The sequence below is a fragment of the Mesoplodon mirus genome (genome assembly GCF_964341445.2).
Source record: "Mesoplodon mirus genome assembly, chromosome: 14".
In the NCBI taxonomy this organism is placed as follows: Eukaryota; Metazoa; Chordata; class Mammalia; order Artiodactyla; family Ziphiidae; genus Mesoplodon; species Mesoplodon mirus.
This window is the reverse complement of record NC_138990.1, coordinates 62,533,406-62,558,269: the sequence shown is the minus strand read 5'-3', so window position 1 is coordinate 62,558,269 and position 24,864 is coordinate 62,533,406. Positions and strand designations below refer to the sequence as shown.

Sequence of the window (24,864 nt, the reverse complement as noted above, 5' to 3'; positions counted from 1 at the left end):
TCTTGGCGGGTGCCCGTTTCCTGGCTTGTAAATGGCCACCCTCTCGCTTCATGGCAGAGAGAGGAAGCTCTGGTGTCTCTTCCTCTTCTTATAATGGCACTAATCCTATCATGGGAGCTCTACCCTCTCTAAACCTAATTACCTCCCAAAGGCCCCACCTCCTAATAATCATCACATTAAAGTCAGGGCTTCAACATATGCATTTGGGGGGACATAACCATTCAGTCCACAACAGGTGGGAAGTGACTTGGTAGCCAACCCTCATGGGTACATAAACACCCCCTCTGACTGATGCATATGCAGCCTCCCTTTGAACTTGCCCAGCGGCTGGAAGCTCACTACCTGCATCCACCAGACACAGTTCTGCTCTTTGGGGTGTACTATATTTGGCCTTTATCCACAAGGCATCCCTTCCCATATTTATAGACTGCGTGTTACTTTCTCTAGGCTAAATGCCCTGGCTCCTCCCACTGGGTCTCCCACTTTCTGATTGAACAGGTCTGTGCAATGTGAATGATGCTTCCAGAGTACTTTGAAATTCCAAAATATTGTTAAGTGATCAATCCACTAGCCATGGAAATGATGGTTTGAGGTTACTGGGCTATAAAATCACCCAGAGCTGTTCACTTCCTGGTCAGCTGGGTCACGGAGTTGGTTGAAGATAGAGTGACTTCCTAGAATTATTTAACTTGGGCCCCACATTGGGCTCAGAAATTTCAGCACTTCTTTACAGGAATATTCATCCAACTACTGCTCCATGAAAGTTGTCAGGTGTCAACTCCTCAGGGCAATAGAAGGCTAAGGAATCCTCCACAATGAATTCAGAAAATGGACAATTTAGTCTGACCTAAATCCTTAAAATACGTGTATCTTTTAGGTTCAGGTGGCCCTCCATATGTCACCATTTTAGGGGTTGGGCACAGAATTCAGCCGAAGTGAATGTCTGCTGTGAACTGGAGGTATTGGCCAGTACTCCTGATCTCCAGGGAATTGGGCCAGAGCAGAGAGCTACATTGGGGTGGGCAGGACAGGGGGAAACTCCAATTATGAAGGAAGAATAGGTGCTGGGGGGCCCTGACTTTCTTTCTGCCTCACCTAGAATCTAGGCCAGCTCCCTGGTGGCTCTTCACTGTTTCCCCTCCCCTCCCCCCAACTTTAGAGATTTCCTTCAGAAGGCTGTGGGTACAGTGAGTTAGGGCCTGAGTCAGGAGCCATAGTTTTTCATCTGGGTTGCCTGCTGACTCAGCTTTAAGTTGGATAATTACACTGGGCAGGGCACAGTGTCTAATTCAACATTTCGCAGCTCCTGGGACCCAGCCAGGCATCTATACATGTCAGGAGGCCCTAGGGACATAGAACAACAGGGAAGGGATTTAAAGACCCAAACAGCTACTCTTTAAAATGGGGTGCTAGGCTCTGGGCGCCCAGCTTACCATATGCCTCTAGGGCATGAGACACTTCTTGAAAAGGCCTGGGTGGTTTCTTTCTGGGCCTGATGGGGCTTGAGGAGGTCCATAGACAACACCCGTGTTTTCCCCACCCAAATTCTGAAATACAGACTCAGCAGATAGAGGGGGAAGCGTCAGCTCCATTACCTGCCCTCCTTCTGAATTATTTTCTCAATTCACACAGTTCCCCTCTGTGGGGAGGGATGATGGGTGGGGAGCAAACAGCCAGGAAGGTACAGAGAACTAGTCATTTATTTCCAAGGAAAGAGGGTTGAGATGCGGGGTAAAGCATTTTGGTTAGGAATTGGCTGGGGAAGTTGCAAAGGAGTTGAGGGAGGCCATTAAGTCTCCAGGGCAGGGCAGGGACACAGCATTTGATTTAATTCCGCCACATTTTGTGAGCATCCGCTTGTAACAGGCACCATGCTCGTGTTCAAGGTCCCGCCTTCTATGTTCCCCACTGCCATACTGTGCTGTCTGGAACGGAGATGTGAACAAAGTGCAAAAACAGAGGAGGGACCAACATTTCCTCAGGGGGACGTTCTAAAGAAGATGAGCAGATAAAGGGTGGCCCTGGTCAAAGGAAAAGCAAGGAAGCATAAAAAAAAAAAAAAACCCACATAGCATAAATGACATCCTATCCAGAGGCAGGATAGGTCCCCTATCCAGGGGACCGCGCTAGTTAGAGCACACCTTAAAATCCCAAATGAACCTGGCGGTGTTTATGTTTGGAGAAATAATTCCCCAGGGAGAGATAAAAACAATCCCAGAAAAGTCCCAAGTCGACCAGTTTGCCTGACTTACACTTCTGCACCGGCCACAGCTGCTTTCTGCCAGGCTGGAACTCTGCTTGTGTCATGCTGTCACTGGCATTCTAAGATAATCTTCTCCCCAAGTGTCCTTGCAGCAGTTCTGGGGGCCTTAAATCAGCCTCCAAGGAGCCAAGGTTGTTTTATCTACCCCTTTGTAAAACTGTTCCACACGCGAGATCTTGAAACCAAATGGCAGGTCAGGTTTAGAGAAATTTCTCAATGTATTATTAGTCTTCCCCCGTGAGTATTAGAATTGTCTGCCCTTTGGGGCAACAAGTGCTTTCACTCTTGAGAAGGGACTGACCTCTTCCAGCAGCTTCTCTCCATCACAACAGTCCCACCTGACTGACAGCGTGACTGACCAGATTTCCCAGGTCCTGCCAGCTGCTCTGAGCTACCACTGCTGCCACCGTGCCCAGGCAAACCAAGGTGCTGGCTTCTGTACCCAGAAAGTGATTCTGCCTGGCTCTGCAAAGACATTACCTTTACCAGCACTCACAGGCCAATTATGGTCCACCCTGATTTAATAAGACATTAATGCTAAACAATAACAAAGGATTAATTTAGGCAAATAGAGAAGCCCACAAGTTTCAATGCTCCGTGTCAGATTGATTTGGCCCCTTTGGGGCCAGGGCTGGGTCCCGCAGGCCACAGGGTTGGTAGAGGGAGTTGTATCTTTGCGGAGCACAGGCCGTAGCCGCTCCACAGCATGTGGGATCTTCCCGGACTGGGACACGAACCCATGTGCCCTGCATCGTCAGGCGGACTCTCAACCACTGCGCCACCAGGGAAGCCCTAGGGAGTTGTCTCTTTTAAGGATGACTTCTGAGGGGAGGTGTGTACGGATTGTTCACAGGGCCAGGGCGGCAACTGCCGCTTACATCTGCCCAGCGATTTGTCTGGTAGAGTAAGTCTGAAGCTGGACCTTAGGTGGTTTCAGCCAGGGTCGTGTGGGGCAGGGCCAGAGGCCTGACTTCTCCGGGGCTTAGTTTCCATTTCTGGTCTTTGGGCAGAGAGACATACCAGAGAATGTCATGCAAATGAATATGACCTTCAGGCCACAGGGAGTAAAGGGTGCTAATCTTTCCTTGAATCTGCTACACTACTTAGAGTATTCAGCTCTTAGAAACCACTCAGCAAAACAAATATTTGTTAAACAAATGAATGAATCTGTCTCCTCCCTGCCAGAAATCCCCCAACCGAAAAGGGAAGCAAGTTTTGGGTGAGTCACAAATATTCCAATTGTATCCAAGACCTTCCATTTCCATATTGTCTCTAGTTCTAGGAATTTGCTGAGAAACATCAGCACAGCAAGGCTTTGCTTTATAATGAAACAATGCTCCCCAAAAGTTGCGTGTAAATCAGATTTTTGGAAAAGAATTAGTATTTTAAATGCACAATGGGAATTGGTTATTTTAGGAATGCTGTGAATTTGTATAGAAAGTGAGTAATTTGTTAAATTAGCATAAGGTGAAATCAAGCTAAGTCACAGAAATTAGGCACACACATGGATACACACTTCCACATCTTTCTTTGTTGCTAAGGGAGCAATCTTAAATAAAGATTACATTACTTTATTCAAAAAGAAAAAAAAAGAAGAAAAATCAGTGGTACTACTGCCTTTAAAAATGCAACCAAGCGATAGGGATTCTCCTTATCTTCCAGGATTACAGCCACTGATTCCCCGTAGGGGAAGAGGGGAAAATAGGCTGGTGCATCACCAATCACCAGTTGGCTGATTAGATCCTGGGAAGCCAATGAGTCACACAGTGGCCCCTGTGGGCAACCCACATGTGCTCCACATCAATGACCATGAATCTGCTCTCAGGAGGAGAGGGGTGGGACCCTTGCAGCCCTAGGGGCAGACCCAGCCTGGAACATGGGAATGGAATAGGAAATGAACAGACATGGAGAGGACCAACTCCAAACCCCAGACAAACTCCACTAACTGGGCTTTGCAGCCTCAACCGCAGGAGGTAGAGGCATTGAGGGCTCTTTCGGAGGGCAGCGTGTGTGGGGTGTGGATGGAGGTGGGGATGGAGTTTCCTCCAGCCCCCAAATTTCTTCCTCTAGTGGGGGGCTTGGTGAGTGTGGTAGACTAAATTACTCTTTCCCAATAGTTAATGTTCTCCCTGCAGGAGGATTTTAAGTCATGCTGGGCCATCCCACATGCTTTAGACAATGAAATATGAGCAAAAGTGACCTGGGTCATTTCCAGGCAAAGGCTGTAAGAGCTAGCACCCATGGTCACTGCAGTGTTCCCGACAGTGACGGCGGTATCATCCTGGATCCCAGAGGGACAACAACACAGAGAAGAGCCCAAGCCAACCTGTGCTAGACGTGCAGAATAAGCAAGAAATAAACATCTGATGTCTTAAACCACTGAGATTTGGGGATTGTTATTACCATGGCATAACCTTGCCTATACAGATGGGTGCATGTATAGATACAGATGGGTGAGCATGTAGCCTGTAGGAAGATCCCACAGAACCAAGGAACATACATAATTGGCCCGACCCTTCAGGGAGGTGGGGAAGGAAGATGGAGGGCGAGTGTGCAACTCCCAGGTTACTCCTGAGCCCCGAGGAACCAGACCTCAGAGATCTGAGGGCAGGCTTGTCTTGTCTCTGGGAGATTAAGATAACTTTCAATGGAACCTTGTTAATAGTTTTCCCTAAGCGAACAGAATTTTCGTTTTTGCACTCTGACCTTTCCCAGCTGTCCATCCATATCTGTGGATTAAGCATGAACTAATACCCAGTCCCGGGGCTCTGCTTCTCAAAACACGCTGTGTTCCAGATGCAGATCACATGAAGCCCTGTTGGGAAGAAAAGCCTAACATGCAAGAAATATGTAGAAGCGAGAAAGTGCAGAACCGAATGATAAACTCTGCAGTCCTTATTTTGGTTTTAATTATGGTAAAATATACACTACATAAAATGTACCACCTTAACCATTTTTTCAGTGTACAGTTCAGTGGCATTAAGTTCATTCAGGTTTTTGTGCAACCACCACCATCATCATCATCACCACCATCATCTCCAGAATGCTTTTCATTTTGCATAACTGAACCTCTGAACCCATTAAACACGAACTCCCCATCCCCCTCCTTCCACTCCCCAGCAACCACTACTCTGTTTTCTGTCTCTGTGACTTTTGACCACTCGAGGTATCTGCCATCTTTTTTGCTCAGGTTGAAGGACAGTGGCCTCCAAATCTTTTTAACCACAAACTCCCATCAGGTAAATAAGTTGGCACACACACCACCAATGTATCTATCATCATTAATTTATAAATTAATACATTTATATCATTCTACTAATGCATTAGATGTATTTTTTTGGGGGGTTGTGTTCTTTAATTTTTTAATAGCTCTTTATTGGAGTATAATTACTTCACAATACTGTTAGTTTCTGTTGCATAACAAAGCGAATCAGCCATATGCATACACATGTCCCCACATCCCCTCCCTCTTGAGCCTCCCTCCCATCCTCCCTGTCCCACCCCTCTAGGTGGACACAAAGCACCGAGCTGACCTCCCTGTGCTATGCTGCTGCTTCCCACCAGCCAACTATTTTACATTCAGTAGTGTATATATGTCGATGCTACTCCCACTTCCCCCCAGCTTTGCCCTCCCACCCCACATCCTCAAGTCCATTTTCTATGTCTATCTCTTTATTCCTGCCCTGCAACTAGGTTCATCAGTACCATTTTTTTTTTTAGATTCCATATATATGTGTTAGCATACGGTAAACGGTATTTGTTTTTCTCTTTCTGACTTACTTTACTCTGTATGACAGACTCTAGGTCCATCCACCTCACTAGAAATAACTCAATTTCATTTCTTTTTATGGCTGAGTAATATTCCATTGTATTTATGTGCCTAAACCTATAGAGAGCAGGAAAGCTTTCAGTCCTCCCTTTTAAGAAAACATTTTACTTCGAAAAAAAATTAGACTTCAGAAAAGTTGCAAAAATAGTATGGAGAGCTCCCTTACTCCCTTCTCTCAGTTTCTCCTAATGTTACTAATTCACATAATCACAGGACAACTATCAAAACTAAGATAGCAACATGGGTACAAGACCATTAGCCAAACTACAGACTTGATTTGGATTTTCACTAGTTTTTCCACTAATGTGCTCTTTCTCTTCTGGGACCTTGTCTGGAGCCCCACAATGCATTTAGTCCTGCTTCCTTCATCTCCTGGTCCAGAGTGTGATAGTTTCTGTCTTTCTTTGTCTTTCATGATGGTGACATTTTGTAGAATTTCCCTCAATTTGGGTTTGTATGAGGTCTTTTGATGTTTACATTGGGTTATACATTTTTGGCAGAAATACCAATATGCTCTTTTCCCTGTAACCTATCAGGGGCTCCATGATGTCCATATCTTACTCCTGGTGATGTTCACTTTGACAAGTTAGTTAGGGGGGCGTCTGCTGTGTTGTCCCATTGTCAAGCTATGATTTTTCCCTTTGTAAATGATAAATATCTTGGGATAGATACTTTGGGCTTATGCAAATATCCACTTTCTCCTGGAACTTTTGCCCACTAATTTTAGCATCTTTGTTCAACAACTATTACTGTGGCGTTGTAATAGTGACTTTTCTATTTCCTTCATTCTTTCTACATTTATTAGTTGGATTCTTCTGGGAGGAGGGGCTATTTTTTACTTCCATTTATCTATTTATTTGATTATTTATCCATATCAGAGTGAATTCATGCATAGTTATGTGTTGATAATATAGGATTATTATTATTATTAATTTTATTTCCCAAATTGTTCAGCTTTGGCTATTGGGAACTCCTTCAGGCTGGCTCCTGTGCCTTTTTTTTTTTTTTTTTTTTTAACATGCTCCCAGCCTTTTTTTTTTTTTTTTTTTTTTTTTTTTTTTTTGCAGTACGCGGGCCTCTCACTGCTGTGGCCTCTCCCGTTGCGGAGCACAGGCTCCGGATGCACAGGCTCCGGACGCACAGGCTCAGCGGCCATGACTCACGGGTCCAGCCGCTCCGCAGCATGTGGGATCTTCCCGGACCGGGGCATGAACCCATGTCCCCTGCATCGGCAGGCGGACTCTCAACCACGGCGCCACCAGGGAAGCCCGCTCCCAGCCTTTTAAAAGCATTTTCCTGCTCTCTGGTTCCACAAGATGCTTCAGGCTCATCTTGCATTTTCCCTGCCCCAGGCCTGGAATCAACCACTTCTCCAAAGACGCCTGGCACCTTTTATGGAGAATGGTATTTAGGAACCAAGATCTGGGTGCCAGGTGTGTTTATTTCTGTAGCTATCTATCTGTACATATATTAAAAAAAAAAAGCCACAAGTGCCCATCAACAAATAAATGGATCAACAAAATGTGATATAAACATACAATGGAACATGATTCAGCCTTGAAAAGGAATGAAATTCTGATAAATGCTACAACATGGATGAACCTAGAAAGCAATATGCTAAGTGAAATAAACAAGACCCAGAAGAACAAATATTGTATGATTCCACTTACACGAGGTACCTAGAACAGTCATATCCATAGAGACAGAAAGTATAATGGAGGTTAACAGCGACTGGAGGGAGGGGGTGATGGAGAATTATTTCATGGTTACAGCGTTTCGGTTTGGGTTGAAGAAAAGTTCTGGAAATGGAGAGTGGTCGTGGTTGCACAACATTACGAATGTAGTTAATGATGTCACTGAATTTTACACTTAAAAAAGATTAAAATGGTAAATGTTATGTGTACTATACCACAAAAACAAACAAACGTGAGTTTGTGCTGATACCTCTGAATCCAGTCCAACACTACAGAGTTCATTTGGGCCTTTACTCTCCCTTGTTTGTAACTTCTTTCTCTGACAGTGACAACACAGGCTTTCCTTATCTATAATGTGTTTACTTATTTGTTCACCCCAAGTATATCCATTTTCAGAATTGCTAATGCAGACCCCTGTGAGAAACAAATTGACTAACCACATTATCTGTGTGGTTTATTTTTTCTTTAGCCTTATGATACCCAGTCAAAGTACTGTTTTCCAGAATTATGTGGGTTAGTTCTTTTCTTCTCCACCCCCTTCAGTGTGGTGATCTTAATCATTTGTAATACAGTTACATTCATTTATTACAATTTGTATTTCATTTTGAGTTCACCTCATGTCCTGGTTGGGTTTTTTCTTAATTTACATACTGTAAAATTCACTTTTTATAACATTCTCTGCTGTGGGTTTTGAAAAATGCATAGAATAGTGTATCCACCGCCACAAACACATGATACAGAACAGTCCCGTCACCTCCAAGTTCCCTCATCAACTTCTGTCATCAACTCCTCCTAAACTCTGGCAACCACTGATCCTGTTCTCTGCCCCTACCATTTTGACTTTTCTGGAATGTCATATAAACAGACTCATATGATACGGAGCCTCTTGGCTCTGGATTCTTTCACTTACAAAATACATTTAAGGATCATCCATGTTATTGTGTGAATCAATACTTTGTTCCTTCTGTTGCTGAGTAGTACTCCATCCATATTATGGATGTACCATAGTTTGTTCATTCACCAGGACATCTGGGTTGTTTCCAGTTTGGAGCAACTATGAATCAAGCTGCTGTAAGCACCTACACACAGGTTTTCATGTGAACATAGGTTTTTGTTCCTCCTGAGTAAATACCTAGGAAAAGAGTTCCTGGATCATATAAGTGTATGGTTAACTTTATACAAGACTGCCAAACTGTTTTCCAAAGTGGCTGTGCCATCTGCATTCTCACCAGAATCATGAGGGTTCCAATTGCTCCAAACTCTTACCAGCACTTAGCATTATTAGGGTTTATGGGTATTTACATTTTTTGTTTTTGTCTTGTTTTATTCTAATGTGTGGTGGTATCATAATGGTTTTAATTTAATGGTACTGAATTGAACTTTAGCAGTGAGGAATATGGGGCCAGGCAGAGACCAGCTCACTGCATTCTGAATCTCAGCTTCTGGGGGCCCCTACTCAAAGTTCTTCAGGTAAACAGGAAGACAGCAACAAGCCTAAGAAACAGTATTGTGTCTTTACCAATCCTTGCCTGATTCTCACAACTAACTCCCATCTATAAGGTGCTTGTACATTTCACACTCATGATTTTTAATCTTCATAACCATCCTTTTAGGTAAATAATCATTAGGATTGCCCCCACTTTACAAATGAGAAACTGACTTGGAGGTTAAATAACTTGGCCAAGATTACCCAGTTACAAGCAGCAGAACAAGGGCTCATGTCTGGATCAGCTCATTCTAGATCTTGGGCTTTTACCGTTATCTGTGCAGGAAGGAAGGGGGGTACCATTGTTTTCACAACTCAATTAATCCTGATTTTACTTTCACAGACAAATATATCCACATATTCTATAAATATTTACTGAGTCTCTACTATGGGGAGGCAAGCCACTCCTAGGTGAGGTGACGGTTCGAAGATTAATAAGATGTAGGTTTTGCCCTGATGGACCTACCCAAACACATTTAATATAAATTTGATGACTATCAAATTTAAGTCTTTGGCCTGGGCCGCTTCCCAAAACTGCACTCACATATCCAACTGCCTACCTGACATCCCCACCTGGATGTCTAATAGAAATCTCAAACTCAAAATGTCAAAAGCCAGCCTCCTCTTCCCCCACTCTCACCAGACCTCTTGTCTTCCCCCCTCACTTCATGATGACCCCACCCTTCCGGTTGCTCAGTCCTAAAGGGTTGGAGTCATCCTCGACTTCATTCTTTTTTTTACATCCATGTTCAAAGACTTGCGGGCTTTGCTTTGGAACATATCCAGAAGCTGACCTTGTCTCACCAGCTACAACACAACTACTTTGGTCCAAACTGCTGTCATCTCTCCCCCTGCCCCCTACAGTCTCTCCTGAGCACAAGTGACCCTGTTAAAATGGAGTCGATCAAGCCACTCACCCTCTAAGAAAAATAAAAGCCAATGTTCCTACGATGGTCTCTGGGGCACTGCACGATGTGGTTCCCTATGGCTGCTCTGACCTCATCTCCCACTAACCCACCCCACTTCACTCCACTCCAGCCACACTGGCCCCCACTGCTCCCGCTGGCCTTTCTTGCTTTGGAGGCTTTGTATGTGTAGTTGCCTTTGCCTGGACCACTCTTTCTCCAGATGGCCAAGTGGCTCATTCTGCAACCTCCTCAGGGCTTTCTCAAACCCATCCTCAGTGAGGCCCCCCAACCCAGCCCCCGTCCTCCGTACACACACACTTTTGCTCCCCTTTCCAACTTTGCGTTTCTCCATCGTACTCATCACCATCTGACACGTTATAAAAATAGGATGTTTTCTTTCTTTCCTTACGTGCCTGTCTTTTCCCACCAGAATATAAGCCATATAAGGCTTACATTCTATACCTGTTTTGTTCATAATGTATCCCTAACCCGTGCCTGGCACATGGCAGGTCCTCAATAAATAAACACTTGTCACATGAAGGAAATAACTAATACAAGAAGAAAAAGAGTCTTATCACACATGAGGAGCAGAATAGGTGACATAGGATTGCCTCAGAGAAGAGATCCCATCAGAGTGGGTCAGGTGGAGAAGGGAGAATGGTAATTATTTGAGGAGTAAAGGACTTATTTTGTAATTTTGCATGCATACCGACACAGCCTGCATTTTTCTACTACTTCTTCCCAACTCTTTGCTTTTTTTTTTTGTTGTTGTTGTTGTGGTACGCAGGCCTCTCACTGTTGTGGCCTCTCCCGTTGTGGAGCACAGGCTCCGGACGCGCAGGCTCAGCGGCCATGGCTCACGGGCCCAGCCGCTCCGCGGCATGTGGGATCTTCCCGGACCGGGGCACGAACCCGTGTCCCCTGCATCGGCAGGCAGACTCTCAACCACTGCGCCACCAGGGAAGCCCGCTTTGCTTGTTTTGAAGCATTTAAGATTAGGATTTAGACACTTACATGTGGAATCTAAAATACAACACAAATGAACATATCTATGAAACAGAAACGGACTCACAGACGTAGGGAACAGACTTGTGGTTGACAAGGGGGAAGGGCAGTGGGGGAGGGAAGTATTGAGAGTTGGGATTAGCAGATGCAAACTATTATATACAGAATGGATAAACAACAAGGTCCTACTGTAGAGCACAGGGAACTATATTCAATATCCTGTGATAAACCATAATCGAAAAGAATATGAAGAATAATATATATATGTATAACTGAGTCACTTTGCTATACAGAAGAAATTAACACAACATTGTAAGTCAACTATATTTCAATAAAATTTTTAGAAAAGGCTAGGATTTAGAAAAAGTAACTTAAAAGTAAAATCACTCTTATCACAAGTGTGTGCTTACCTACATGCAAAAAACTGTTCTTAAAAAAGCTCATTTCAAACAACCACCATCTAATGCTCTATCCTCCTTCTCTGATGCTGCAGGAAGCCCCATGTGCTCAGGGGTGGGGGCTTGGGGAGGGGGCTGGGTTAGGAGATCCTCTTTCAGCACCCTCAGTGCCTGGTGCTACCCCTGAGCCCCACGCCGACCACTCATTTTCTCATCTGTTTCTTACCTCCTTTCTTGTCACTGGAGTGCTTTGCGGGCTTGAGAGTCTTTCTTCCTGTCCACGTCTTTCCCACACCAACGAAATTTCAAACAAACCTGAAGAGTGAAATTGAACGGCTTTAAGGTGAAGCTTTTTTCATTCCGCCCAGTGAATTCAAGAGTTGTGGCTGCAGAAGCCCCTCCTATCAGGCCACAGGGCAGGTGAGGGGCTTCTTAATGGCCTGATTACAGACCATAAGGAACCCACTCTATGCTGCTCAGCTGGCTCCCAGGTCAGCAGGTGTGAGAGGAGAGAAGCTGCCCAAACCAGAGGCTTCTCCACACAGCAGAGTGGAAGGCCTCTCTGCCCTTCAGCCCCAAATCCAGAACCTTCCTCTCTACCCTCTGCTGTGTAGAGCATGGCTGCTGGCTCCTTCCTGCCTCCTTCCTTCCCCACCTCAGGCAGGGCCCACCTACATCCCTGAGTCACTCACTCACTCAGCCAACAAACATGTAATATGCTCCCACTTGGTGCCTGGTCCATGGCAGAGTCATGGGCTGGAAAGACAGGTAGGCCACTCCTGCTCCTGTGGAAGCCTGAGGCTCAAGTGTCCTGGCCTCATCTGTACATGTTTTGGGGCTACAGCCTTCAAGGAAAGCCATTCCTGAAAGTTTCAGGAACTCCAGGATGGAATAAAGAAAAGTTTGGAGTAAGGAGAGACAATGGCAAAAAAAAAAAAAAAAAGGCAAAAAAGAAAAAAAAAGGACTAGATGATCTTGGAGTGTGGACAATGTCTCTAGGGGGAAAAAATTACAAAATATTCCCTAAATAGTAAATAAATACATCTCAGTACTCCTATTTTCCAAAACCTTCCTACCTATTATTCTCTTATCACAACATCCCTGTGAAGTAGGCAAGGCAGGGACAATTATCTGCAATTGATCGATGAGGCATGTGAGGGCTCAGAGGGGTTAAGTGCCTCACCCAACCTTGCAGAGTGAGTCAGTGGTGAAGCTGAGACCAGCATCGGGATTTTCTTTCTCTTCCACCAGTGTCAAGGACATTATCCTATTATGATGAGGTCATATGAAGCATGTATATGTGTCCCCTAATTAGATTCATCTTAGCCAATTAAGTGTCATAATCTTCTGTGAGGACAGGAGGTGTTGCTCTTGCCCCAGCCTGCTTTGATCTGTGATTGGTTGGCCAGGACGATGGGCACCATGGTGATGGGTTGGCTACCAATAGCCCACAGGCTTTGGAGCAATATGTTTTATTAGGAGTGGTCATTATGGATGTTGGTGTGGTTGAGATTCCTAAAATCTCAACCTGTTGAGATTTTAGTTGGGTGCTGCTGTCAAGGCTACATGCCCTTATTTCTCCGGAAATAACATAAAGGCAGAAGCCTATGGTCTCTGCTCTCATGAAAACCCCTCATTTGGTGAGGAGAGAGCCCTGAGAGGGCCCCCGGTCTGAAGGAGGAGGCTCAGCCCCCATCCTCCATGAATCATCTGTCTGGGATGAGGGCCATGATCATGCTGTTAGGGGCCTCCTGGTTTCATTGGTTGTGTTGGCAACCCAACCTGCTCTGTAGGTTTCTGAAGGCTTTGGCCCAGAACCCCTTCCTTCCCCATGTACACCTTGGTGTGCAAATTCCCCAGCATCAAGGCTTTCCTGGTCAATGTCAGGGAGCGTAAGAGCCTAGGCATGTGTCCTTGGAGTGGGGAGACCCTTTAAAGTAGAAGGAAACCACTCAGCAGCACCAATTGCTGCCCTGTTGAGAATATGGGCCTAGAGTGACCAGATTTGATAGTTCTTTAAAAGAACCTGGAAGTAAAAAGTTTAAGTGAAATTCCTCAATTTTTAAGTACTGGCTCAATTTTTTAAAACACACTGCGAAGTCCACTTGTACCTTTTTACGGGCTAGATTAAATGATTTTTTAATTTTTATTTCTCCCAACTTTACTATGTTGAAAAATGTTAAATCCAGGAAAGTTGAGAGAAGAGTAAGATGAAACCCATATTCCAACTTCACCTAGACCCACCTATTGCTAGCATTTTACATTTGTCTTATTTCGCTCTCTTTCTCTTTATATACATACACACTTTCTTTTTTGCTAGATGTTTGAGAATAAGTTGCAAACATATGATCCTTCATCCCTCAATACTACAGCAGGTATATCCTTAGAACAGGCTATATTCTAATGCAAACATAATATGATCATCACATTCAAGGAATTACACATGATATAATAGTATCTAACATATGGTCCATATTCAAACTTCCCCAGTTATCATAATAATATCCTTTGTGACTCTTTTTAAAAAAAATCCATGATCTAATCCAGAGTCAGACACATCTTTAGTGTCCTTTATTCAGTGGGTCCCCTGCCTTCTTTGTCCATGACAGGGCAGTGAAGAAGGGTCCCAGGTCCGTTGTCTGGAGACAGTCTCTGGGTTTGCCTGATTATATATCTTTATGAGTAGAAGGTCAGATATTTTGGGTAAAAATACTGCATGGATGACATTGTGTCCTTCTCAGTACATCACATCAGGAGGCACATGATGTCAGTTTGTCCCATGCTTAGTGATGCCAAGCTTGACCACGTTGTTAAGGTGGTTTCAACCAGGTTTCTCCATTGTAAAGTTACCTTTTTCCCCTTGTAACTAATAAGTAATATGTGGAGTGATATTTTGAGACTGCCATCTTTGGTTTATTTAGCATCTTTGCAGGTGTTTTGGGAACACAAAAAGAGACGATGGTACCGCCTGGGTCCTCAACACTAGTCTGAGGCCAGCAGCTTTGGAACCCCTGGGGAACCCTGCAAGCTGCTGGCCTCTGGGCCTGAGGGCTGTCTGTAATTATTGGAACTGGGGACTATATTTTTCACAAAAAACAGAGCACTGTCAGTCTAAAACACACATGCAAACTAGCATAAGCTTGAATGCAGCTACTTTCTCCCACTTGGCCTTGGTTTCCTCATCTGTACAATAAATAGGTTGTATTACATTATTTCCAGAAGTCCATTTCAGCTGTGATATTTTTAGTTTTTAAATTAGTGAGCATCTACTGTGTGCCATGAGCTTTCCCCTATTGTATCTCATTTAAGTCATCAAGAGCTCAGTTTTTTACACATGAGGATTCTGAGGCTGAACAAGGGTAAGTAACCTCCCTACAGCCACAAGCCTAGTCAGTGGGTAAATCAGGCTTTGAATCATGGCATTTCTGAGTACAAGGATAGTGTGCTTTAATCCATACAGGTAGAAAGCAGATTAGTGGTCGTAGAGGTTGGGAAGAGGCAGGGATGGGAAGTGACTGAGTAATGGGTACAAGGTGATGAGAATATTCTGGAATTAGATAGTGGTGATGGTTGCAAAACATTGTGCATGTACTAAAAGCCACTGAATTCCACACTTTAAAATGGTTAAAATGGTGACTTTTATGTTAACGCAAATTTTTCTTCAATAATTAAAGAAAAAGAAAAGAAAAAATAGTGTGCTTTTCTCTATACTATGTTGACTTCCTGGTCAAAATAAAACTAAAAATCTATCAGAAATGTGAGATCTGTGGACGGTTGCTAGTCTCATTATTCTTCATTAAAATGAAAACTTGGAAATAACCTAAATATCCAACAATAGGAAATCAGTTAAATAAATTATGAGACAGCCAATGAGGGAATGTTATGGAGCCATTCCAAATTATGTCTTAAAAGAATTTTTTGATGACATAGAAATGTGCTCGTGATATAATGTTAAGGAAAGAGAACAGGATGCAACACTATATATAATTACACACGGTGCACGTGTGTGTTCTTAAAAAAGAGTTCTCTATGGATATATGCCAAACTCTTAACATTGGATAGCTCTGGGCTCTGGGATTATGGGTTATGTGTTTTCTTCTCTATACTTTGTTGCATATTCCAAGTTTTCTCTAGTAAGCATTTGTTACTTTTATAATTAAAAAAAAAGTACAGTAAAAGTTATTAAAACAAATTTAGCAAGTTTTCCCTGTACTCTCTCTGGCTCTGGGCATAGTTCCCAGGACCTCTGCTCTCCCCCGCACCCTGTCCAGATAAATAACAAGCAGATAAATATTTCAAAAGGTCTTGATCTCAGATGCTGCCCAATTCCAGCAGCAAATTAAAGGGACACTGCCCCGCTCCCAGGCCCAGAGCTAGTTATGGCCCTGGAATGCCCTGTTTTTCTGGTTGGAAGGCCTAGAGTGCCTCTCAGGAATCCAGATGGTCTTATAGGGGGCAGCTATTATCTGGAGCGATAGAATGGGGCATGGAGGCAGAAGGCCCCCAGCTCACCTTGAAGGCAAGGGATGTCCTGCCTAAAGGCTAACTAACACTTGATTGTTATCAGTCACTGACACCTCAGTGTGACTGAGCTTGCCAGTTTCCTGAGAATAGGTGGATAAGAAGAGACGACAAAACCCCAAGAAAAATGACAAAACCCAAGTTAAATTTCTTTAGCTTCTTGGACACTGACTCTGAGCAATGACTTTTATAAATATACAAAATGAGCAAGGATTGAGGTCATTTCAGGGGCAGAGACACTTAGCTCTAGCTGCTCACAGAAACAGCTGGGAAGCTTTATAAAAAGGGCAATGCCCATCACCCTCCCCCCCATCCCCAAGATTCTGATATGATGGGTCTCAGGTGGGATTGGATCATCAGGATTTTCTTAAACTCCCCTAAGACTCCAGCCAGGCTTGAGAAGCATGGGATTTAGGGATCTTTTTCCAATGGCTGTTTGCTGTTAAAAATAAAGTAACTTAAAGAGTGCTGCTAATAAAAGTATTCACAAGCACCTGACAATAAGTGATGCCTTCTTTTCTGAGGAGTAATTCAAGAAGGGGAAAAAACCAAACACCTGTCTCACACTAGGGCATCACTGGGATTCACAGCCTTAGACTCAATCATTCTGCTGTTAGGAAGAAAGCCAAAGGATATGATCAGAGATGCAAAGAAAGATTTATTTGAAAAGATGTTATCTGTAACGTAAACATTTTGAGACAACATTATCATTGGTTGTTTTTGATTCCCTGAAACCTGGTACAAGTTGAGGTTGGTCAAGAAGTTAATCATGCAAATCATTTTAAACTTAAAACTGAATTTTTAGACTTGGCATGAGGATGGGTCTATACCTCTCTGAATGTTAGGTCCTCTATTTGCAAAGGGAGGAGACATGTTTAGGCTCTTCAAAAAACCTAATAGGAAACAACCTCAAATGTATTAAACAGCCAAGTCTCAGGGAGCCTGAACCATCTGCTGGAAGATAGTTCATTGTTTAGGATACAACACAGCTGTAGTGACATGGTCATTTAGCCATCTCCTTAGCAAGGATGCTGAAGCTCCTTCTGTCAAACTCGTCATTACGGTGGCTGGGCCATTCTCTGTCCTCTGGCTGTATTGAATTTCTGAGACTTTCCAGGGCAGATTCCCAGGAAGGAATCTAATTGGTTCTAATCCTTTTTAAACTCATTTATTCAACAAATATTTATTAAATACATATTTTGTACCAGGCTCTTTCTAGGCACCAGAGATATAACAGTAGGCAAAATACACAAAGTCCCCGTGTTCAAGGTGTTTCCATTTTAGTGAAAGAAGACAAAAAAATTACACACACACACACATGTAACAGACACACATATATATGTGTCGAATGTCAGGCGGTGCTATGTGCAGAGAAGAATAAAGCACTGTAAAGGGAGACAGAGTGAGAGAAGGTGCCATGCCTCACAGAGCAGTAAGGGAGGACTTCTCTGACAAGGTGAACTTCAAGGTGAGATCTGAAGACAGCAAGGGAGTGAAGCAAGAAGACAGCCAGGGAAGAGCTTTACGGGCAATGGGAAGAGTAGGTATTGATCCCTGGGCTGGGGAGGCAGGGACGGGTGTTTGCTATATTGGAGGAAGAGCAAAGAGGCCACTGTGACTACAGCACATCGAAGGGGTGAAGGAGAGGCTGATGGAGGAAGTTGGAGACCCCATTATGGGTGGTCTTGTGGGTTATTGAAGGGGTTTTGCCCAACCCTCTCCCCGCCATCCGCCCAAGGTGAAGTGGCAGCCCCTGGATGGTTTAGAGCACAGATGTGATTTACTTTTCTCCCCAAATTTAATAGACTACTTCTTAGAGCAGTGTTAGGTTTACTGGAAAATTGATTGCCAATTACAGGGTTCCTACATGTCCCTTCCCCAAATTTCCCCTATTGTTTACAGTTTATATTACTGTGGTACATTTGTGACAATTGATGAATCAGTATTGATACATCATTATTAACTCAAGTCCATAGTTTATAGTAGGGCTCACTCTTCCCGTTCTGACAAATGTATAACATGATCTACATATTATAAAAGGATCTCTCTGGCTGCTGTGAATGGAGGAGGGGGAGGGGGACGGGGACGGGGGGGGCAGCAAGGAGAGCAGTAGGGAGGCTGTGGAGGGTCTCTGAGTGACCTGGGTCAGGGTGGTAGCTGTGGCGTTGGTACAAAGTGGTCAGGCAGAGCTGACAAGAGGTGCTGATGAATTACATGCACAGAATGAGAGAGAAGACTCAAGGGTAACTGCAAGGCTTTAACTTGAGCAATTGAAAGAATAAGGTGGCTAAGGCAGAAAAATAAGAGAGGGCATGGGGAATGTCAGGAGTGTGGTTTTCAACATATTTAGTTTGAGATGCCATGCAACTGGATATTTTGGATGGGAACTGAATATACGAGTGGCATTTAGGGGAAAGGTCTGGACTGAAGTATACATTTGGGATGATCAGTTTATTCATGGTTTATTATGGGACTGAATGAGCTCAGCTGGAGAGCAAATATAGATGGTGAAGAGAAAGCACTGAGGGTTAAGCCCTGGGATCTTTCAACATTCAAAGATCAAGAAAATGAAGCAGATCATACAAAAGAAATCAAGAAGGAGCTGCCAGTGAAGTTGGAGGAGAACCAAGAAAGAGTGGTTTTGGACATCAAAAGAAGAAATACCTCAAGGAAGAATGACCAACTGTGTCATATGCTGTTGGGATGTAGAGGAAGATGGGGATGAGAATTGACCATCAAATTTGCAACATAGTGGCCATTGGTGGCTCCTTCGAGAGTGGAAGGATGGGAGCAGAAGCCTAACTGGAATGAGTTTAAGAAATAAGGAGAGGAGTTTATTCCCAAGTATTTTATTCTTTTTGATGTGATTTTAAATGGGATTGTTTTCTGCTTTCTCTTTCTGGTAGTTCATTATTAGTGTATAGAAAAGCAACAGATTTCTGTATATTAATCTTGTTCCTGCAACTTTTCTGAATTCATTTATTAGTTCTACGTTTTTTTTAAAAAGCATCTTTGTTGGAGTATAATTGCTTTACAATGGTGTGTTAGTTTCTGCTTTATAACAAAGTGAATCAGCTGTACATATACATACATCCCCATATCTCCTGCCTCTTGTGTCTCCCTCCCACCCTCCCTATCCTACCCCTCTAGGTGGACACAAAGCACCGAGCTAATCTCCCTGTGTTATGCTGCTTCCCACTAGCTATCTACTTTACATTTGGTAGTGTATATATGTCCATGGCACTCTCTCACTTCATCCCAGCTTACCCTTACCCCTCTCCATGTCCTCAAGTCCATTCTCTACGTCTGCATCTTTATTCATGTCCTGCCCCTAGGTTCTTCAGAACCATTTTTTTTTAGATTCCACATATATGTGTTAGCATATGGTATTTGTTTTTCTCTTTCTGACATACTTCACTCTGTATGACAGTCTCTAGGTCCATCCACCTCACTACAAATAACTCAATTTCATTTATTTTTATGGCTGAGTAATATTCCATTGTATATATGTGCCACATCTTCTTTATCCCTTCATCTGTCGATGGACACTTAGGTTGCTTCCATGACCTGGCTATTGTAAATAGAGCTGCAATGAACATTGTGGTACATGACTCTTTCTGAATTATGGTTTTCTCAGGGTATATGCCCAGTAGTGGGATTGTTGAGGGTTATATTATATTCTGAGGGTTGTCTTTTCGTCTTGTTTACGGTTTCCTTTGCTGTGGAAAAGCTTTTATGTTTCATTAGGTCCCATTTGTTTATTTTTGTTTTTATTTCCATTTCTCTAGGAGGTGGGTCAAAAAGGATCTTGCTGTGATTTATGTCATGGAGTGTTTTGCCTATGTTTTCCTCTAAGAGTTTAAGAATGTCAGGCCTTACATTTATGTCTTTAATCCATTTTGCATTTATTTTTGTTTATGGTGTTAGGAAGTGTTCTAATTTCATTCTTTTACATGTACCTGTCCAGTTTTCCAAGCACCACTTACTGAAAAGGCTGTCTTTTCTCCAATGTATTTTCTTTCTTTTTTTTTTTTTGTGGTACTCGGGCCTCTCACTGTTGTGGCCTCTGCCATTGCGGAGCATAGGCTCTGGACGCGCAGGCTCAGCGGCCATGGCTCACGGACCTAGCCACTCTGCGGCACATGGGATCTTCCCAGACTGGAGCATGAACCTGTGTCCCCTGCATCGGCAGGCAGACTCTCAACCACTGCGCCACCAGGGAAGCCTTCTCCATTGTATATTCTTGCCTCCTTTATCAAAGATAAGGTGACCATATGTGCATGGGTTTACCTCTGGGCTTTCTATCCTGTTCCATTGATCTGTATTTCTGCTTTTGTGCCAGTACCATACTGTCTTGATTACTGTAGCTTTGTAGTATAATCTGAAGTTGGAAGCCTGATTCCTCCACCTCCATTTTTCTTTCTCAAGATTGCTTTGGCTATTCAGGGTCTTTTGTGTTTCCATACAAATTGTGAAATTTTTTGTTCTAGTTCTGTGAAAATTGCCAGTGGTAATTTGATAGGAATTGCATTGAATCTGTAGATTGCTTTGGGTAGTAGAGTCATTTTCACAATGTTGATTCTTCCAATTCAAGAACATGGTATATCTCTCCATCTGTTTGTATCATCTTTAATTTCTTTCATCAGTGTCTTATAGTTTTCTGCATACACATCTTTTGTCTCCTTAGGTAGGTTTATTCCTAGGTATTTTATTCTTTTTGTTGCAATGGTAAATGGGAGTGCTTCCTTAATTTCTCTTTCAGATTTTTCATCATTATTGTATAGGAATGCAAGAGATTTCTGTCTATTAATTTTGTATCCTGCTACTTTACCAGATTCATTGATTCGCTCTAGTAGTTTTCTGGTAGCATCTTTAAGATTCTCTATGTATAGTATCATGTCATCTGCAAACAGTGACAGCTTTATTTCTTCTTTTCCAATTTGGATTCCTTTTATTTCTTGTTCTTCTCTGATTGCTGTGGCTAGAACTTCCAAAACTATGTTGAATAATAGTGGTGAGAGTGGGCAACCTTGTTTTGTTCCTGATCTTAGAGGAAATGGTTTCAGTTTTTCACCATTGAGAACGATGTTGGCTGTGGGTTTGTCATATGGCCTTTATTATGTTGAGGTAAGTTCCCTCTATGCCTACTTTCTGGAGGGTTTTTATCATAAAAGGGTGTTGAATTTTGCCGGAAGCTTTTTCTGCATCTATTGAGGTGATCATATGGTTTTTCTCCTTCAATCTGTTAATGTGGTGTATCACATTGATTGGTCTGCGTACATTGAAGAATCATTGCATTCCTGGAATAAACCCCACTTGATCATGGTGTATGATCCTTTTAATGTGCTGTTGGATTCTGTTTGCTAGTATTTTGTTGAGGATTTTTGCATCAATGTTCATCAGTGATATTGGCCTGTAGTTTTCTTTTTCTGTGACATCTTTATCTGGTTTTGGTATCAGGGTGATGGTGGCCTCGTAGAATGAGTTGGGGAGTATTCTTCCCTCTGCTATGTTTTGGAAGAGTTTGAGAAGGATAGGTGTTAGCTCTTCTCTAAATGTTTGATAGAATTTGCCTGTGAAGCCATCTGGTCCTGGGTTTTTGTTTGCTGGAGGATTTTTAATCACAGTCTAAATTTCAGTGCTTGTGATTGGTCTGTTTATGTTTTCTATTTCTTCCTGGTTTGGTCTTGGAAGGTTGTGCTTTTCTAAGAATTTGTCCATGTCTTCCAGGTTGTCCATTTTATTGGCATATAGTTGCTTGTAGTAATCTCTCATAATCCTTTGTATTTCTGCAGTGTCAGTTGTTACTACTCCTTTTTTCATTTCTAATTCTATTGATTTGAGTCTTCTCCCTTTTTTTCTTGATGAGTCTGGCTAATGGTTTATCAATTTTGTTTATCTTCTCAAAGAACCAGCTTTTAGTTTTATTGATCTTTGCTATTGTTTCCTTCATCTCTTTTTCATTCATTTCTGATCTGATCTTTATGATTTCTTTCCTTCTGTTAACTTTGGGGTTTTTTTTTTGTTGTTGTTCTTCTTTCTCTAATTGCTTTAGGTGTAAGGTTAGGTTGTTTATTTGAGATGTTTCTTGTTTCTTGAGGTAGGACTGTATTTCTGTGAACTTCCCTCTTAGAACTGCTTTGCTGCATCCCATAGGTTTTGGGTCATCGTGTTTTCATTGTCATTTGTTTCTATGTATTTTTTGATTTCCTCTTTGATTTCTTCAGTGATCTCTTGGTTATTTAGTAGTGTATTGTTTAGCCTCTATGTGTTTGTATATTTTACATATTTTTTCCTGTAATTGATATCTAGTCTCATAGTGTCATGGTTGGAAAAGATACTTGATACGATTTCAATTTTCTTAAATTTACCAAGGCTTGATTTGTGACCCATGATATGATCTATCCTGGAGAATGTTTCATGAATACTTGAGAAGAAAGTGTATTCTGTTGTTTTTGGATGGAATGTCCTATAATTATCAATTAAGTCCATCTTGTTTAATGTATCATTTAAAGTTTGTGTTTCCTTATTTATTTTCATTTTGGATGATCTGTCCATTGGTGAAAGCAGGGTGTTAAAGTCCCCTACTATGATTGTGTTACTGTCCATTTCCCCTTTTATGGCTGTTAGCTTTTGTCTTATGTATTGAGGTGTTCCTATATTGGATGCATAAATATTTAAAATTGTTATATCTTCTTCTTGGATTGATCCCTTGAGCATTATGGAGTGTCCTTCTTTGTCTCTTGTAATAGTCTTTATTTTAAAATCTATTTTATCTGATATGAGGATTGCTACTCCAGCTTTCTTTTGATTTCCATTTGCATGGAATATCTTTTTCCATCCCCTCACTTTCAGTCTGTGTGTGTCCCTAGGTCTGAAGTGGGTCTCTTGTAGACAGCATGTATACGGGTTTTGTTTTTGTATCCATTCAGCCAGTCTACATCTTTTGGTTGGAGCATTTAATCCATTTACATTTAAGGTAGTTATCAGTATGTATGCTCCTTTTACCTTTTTCTTAATTGTTTTGGGTTTGTTATTGTAGGTCTTTTCCTTCTCTTGTGTTTCCTGCCTAGCGAAGTTCCTTTAGCATTTGTTGTAAAGCTGGTTTGGTGGTGCTGAATTCTCTTAGCTTTTGCTTGTCTGTAAAGATTTTAATTTCTCCGTCAAATCTGAATGAGATCCTTGCTGGGTAGAGTAATCTTGGTTGTAGGTTTTTCCCTTTCATCACTTTAAATATGTCCTGTCACTCCCTTCTGGCTCGCAGAGTTTCTGCTGAAACATCAGCTGTTAACCTTATGGGTATTCCCTTGTACGTTATGTGTTGCTTTTCCCTTGCTGCTTTTAATATTTTTTCCTTGTATTTAATTTTTGATAATTTGATTAATATGTGTCTTGGTGTGTTTCTCCTTGGATTTATTCTGTATGGGACTCTCCTTTTCACAGCCTGCAGGTTCGTAGTTCCTGTTGTTTTTGGTGTCTGCCCCCAGTGGGTAAGGTTGCTTCAGTGGGTTGTGTAGGCTTCGTGTTGGAGGGGACTGGTGCCTGTGTTCTGGTGGATGAGGCTGGATCTTGTGTTTCTGGTGGGCAGGACCGCATCCGATGGTGTGTTTTGGGGTGTCTGTGACCATGTTATGATTTTAGGCAACCTCTCTGCTAATGGGTGGGGTTGTGTTCCTGTCTTGCTAGTTGTTTGGCATAGGGTGTCCAGCACTGTAGCTTGCTGGTCATTGAGTGGAGCTGGGTCTTAGGGTTGAGATGGAGGTCTATGGGAGAGCTTTCACCGTTTGATATTATGTGGAGCCGGGAGGTCTCTTGTGGACCAATGTCCTGAACTCGGCTCTCCCACCTCAGAGGCTCAGGCCTGACACCCGGCCAGAGCACAAGACCCTGTCAGACACACGGCTCAGAAGAAAAGGGAGAAAAAAAAAAAAGAAGAAAAGAAAGAAAGAAAAAAGTAAAGCAAAATAAATAAAGTTATTAAAATAAAAAAGTATTAAAAATAAAAAAATAAAAGTAATAAAAAGAAAGAAAGAAGAGAGCAACTAAACCTAAAAACAAATCCACCAATGATAACAAGTGCTACAAACTATACAAAAAGAACCAAAACCAAACCAAAACAAACAAAAAAGATGGACAGACAGAACCCTAGACAGAGCCTTGGGACAAATCCCAAGTCTACAGTTGCTCCCAAAGTCCACCGCCTCAGTTTTGGGATGATTCGTTGTCTATTCAGCTATTCCAGAGGTGTGGCATACATCAAGTTGATTGTGGAGATTTAATCCGCTGCCCCTGAGGCTGCTGGGAGAGATTTCCCTTTCTCTTCTTTGGTTGCACAGTTCCTGGGGTTCAGCTTTGGATTTGGCCCCGCCTCTGCATGTAGGTCGCCTCAGGGCGTCTGTTCTTCGCCCAGACTTGACGGGGTTAAAGGAGCAGCTGATTCGGGGGCTCTGGCTCACTGAGGCCAGGGGGAGGGAGGGGTATGGAATGCGGGGCGAGCCTGTGGCAGCAGAGGCCAGCATGACGTTGCACCAGCCTGAGGCGTGCCGTGTGTTGTCCCGGGGAAGTTGTCCCTGGATCACGGGACCCTAGCAGTGGCGGGCTGCACAGGCTCCCGGGAGGGGAGGTGTGGATAGTGCCCTGTGCTTGCACAAATGCTTCTTGGTGGCTGCAGCAGCAGCCTTAGCGTTTCATGCCCGTGTCTGGGGTCCATGCTGATAGCCGGCTTGCACCCATCTCTGGAGCTCGTTTAGGTGGTGCTCT

The 24,864-nt window shown here is 42.9% G+C and overlaps 1 protein-coding gene across 1 annotated transcript in view; it reads right to left on the bottom strand.

The window, feature by feature from the left end:
- Positions 1-24,864, bottom strand: part of PRKCE (protein kinase C epsilon) — a 608,554-nt gene that overhangs the window by 19,107 nt on the left and 564,583 nt on the right. Inside the window, exon 15 of the mRNA XM_082641775.1 lies at positions 11,810-11,898. Coding sequence (XP_082497901.1) covers positions 11,821-11,898 — 78 coding nt within the window. The 3' untranslated portion in view covers positions 11,810-11,820. The remainder of the gene's footprint in view (positions 1-11,809; positions 11,899-24,864) is intronic.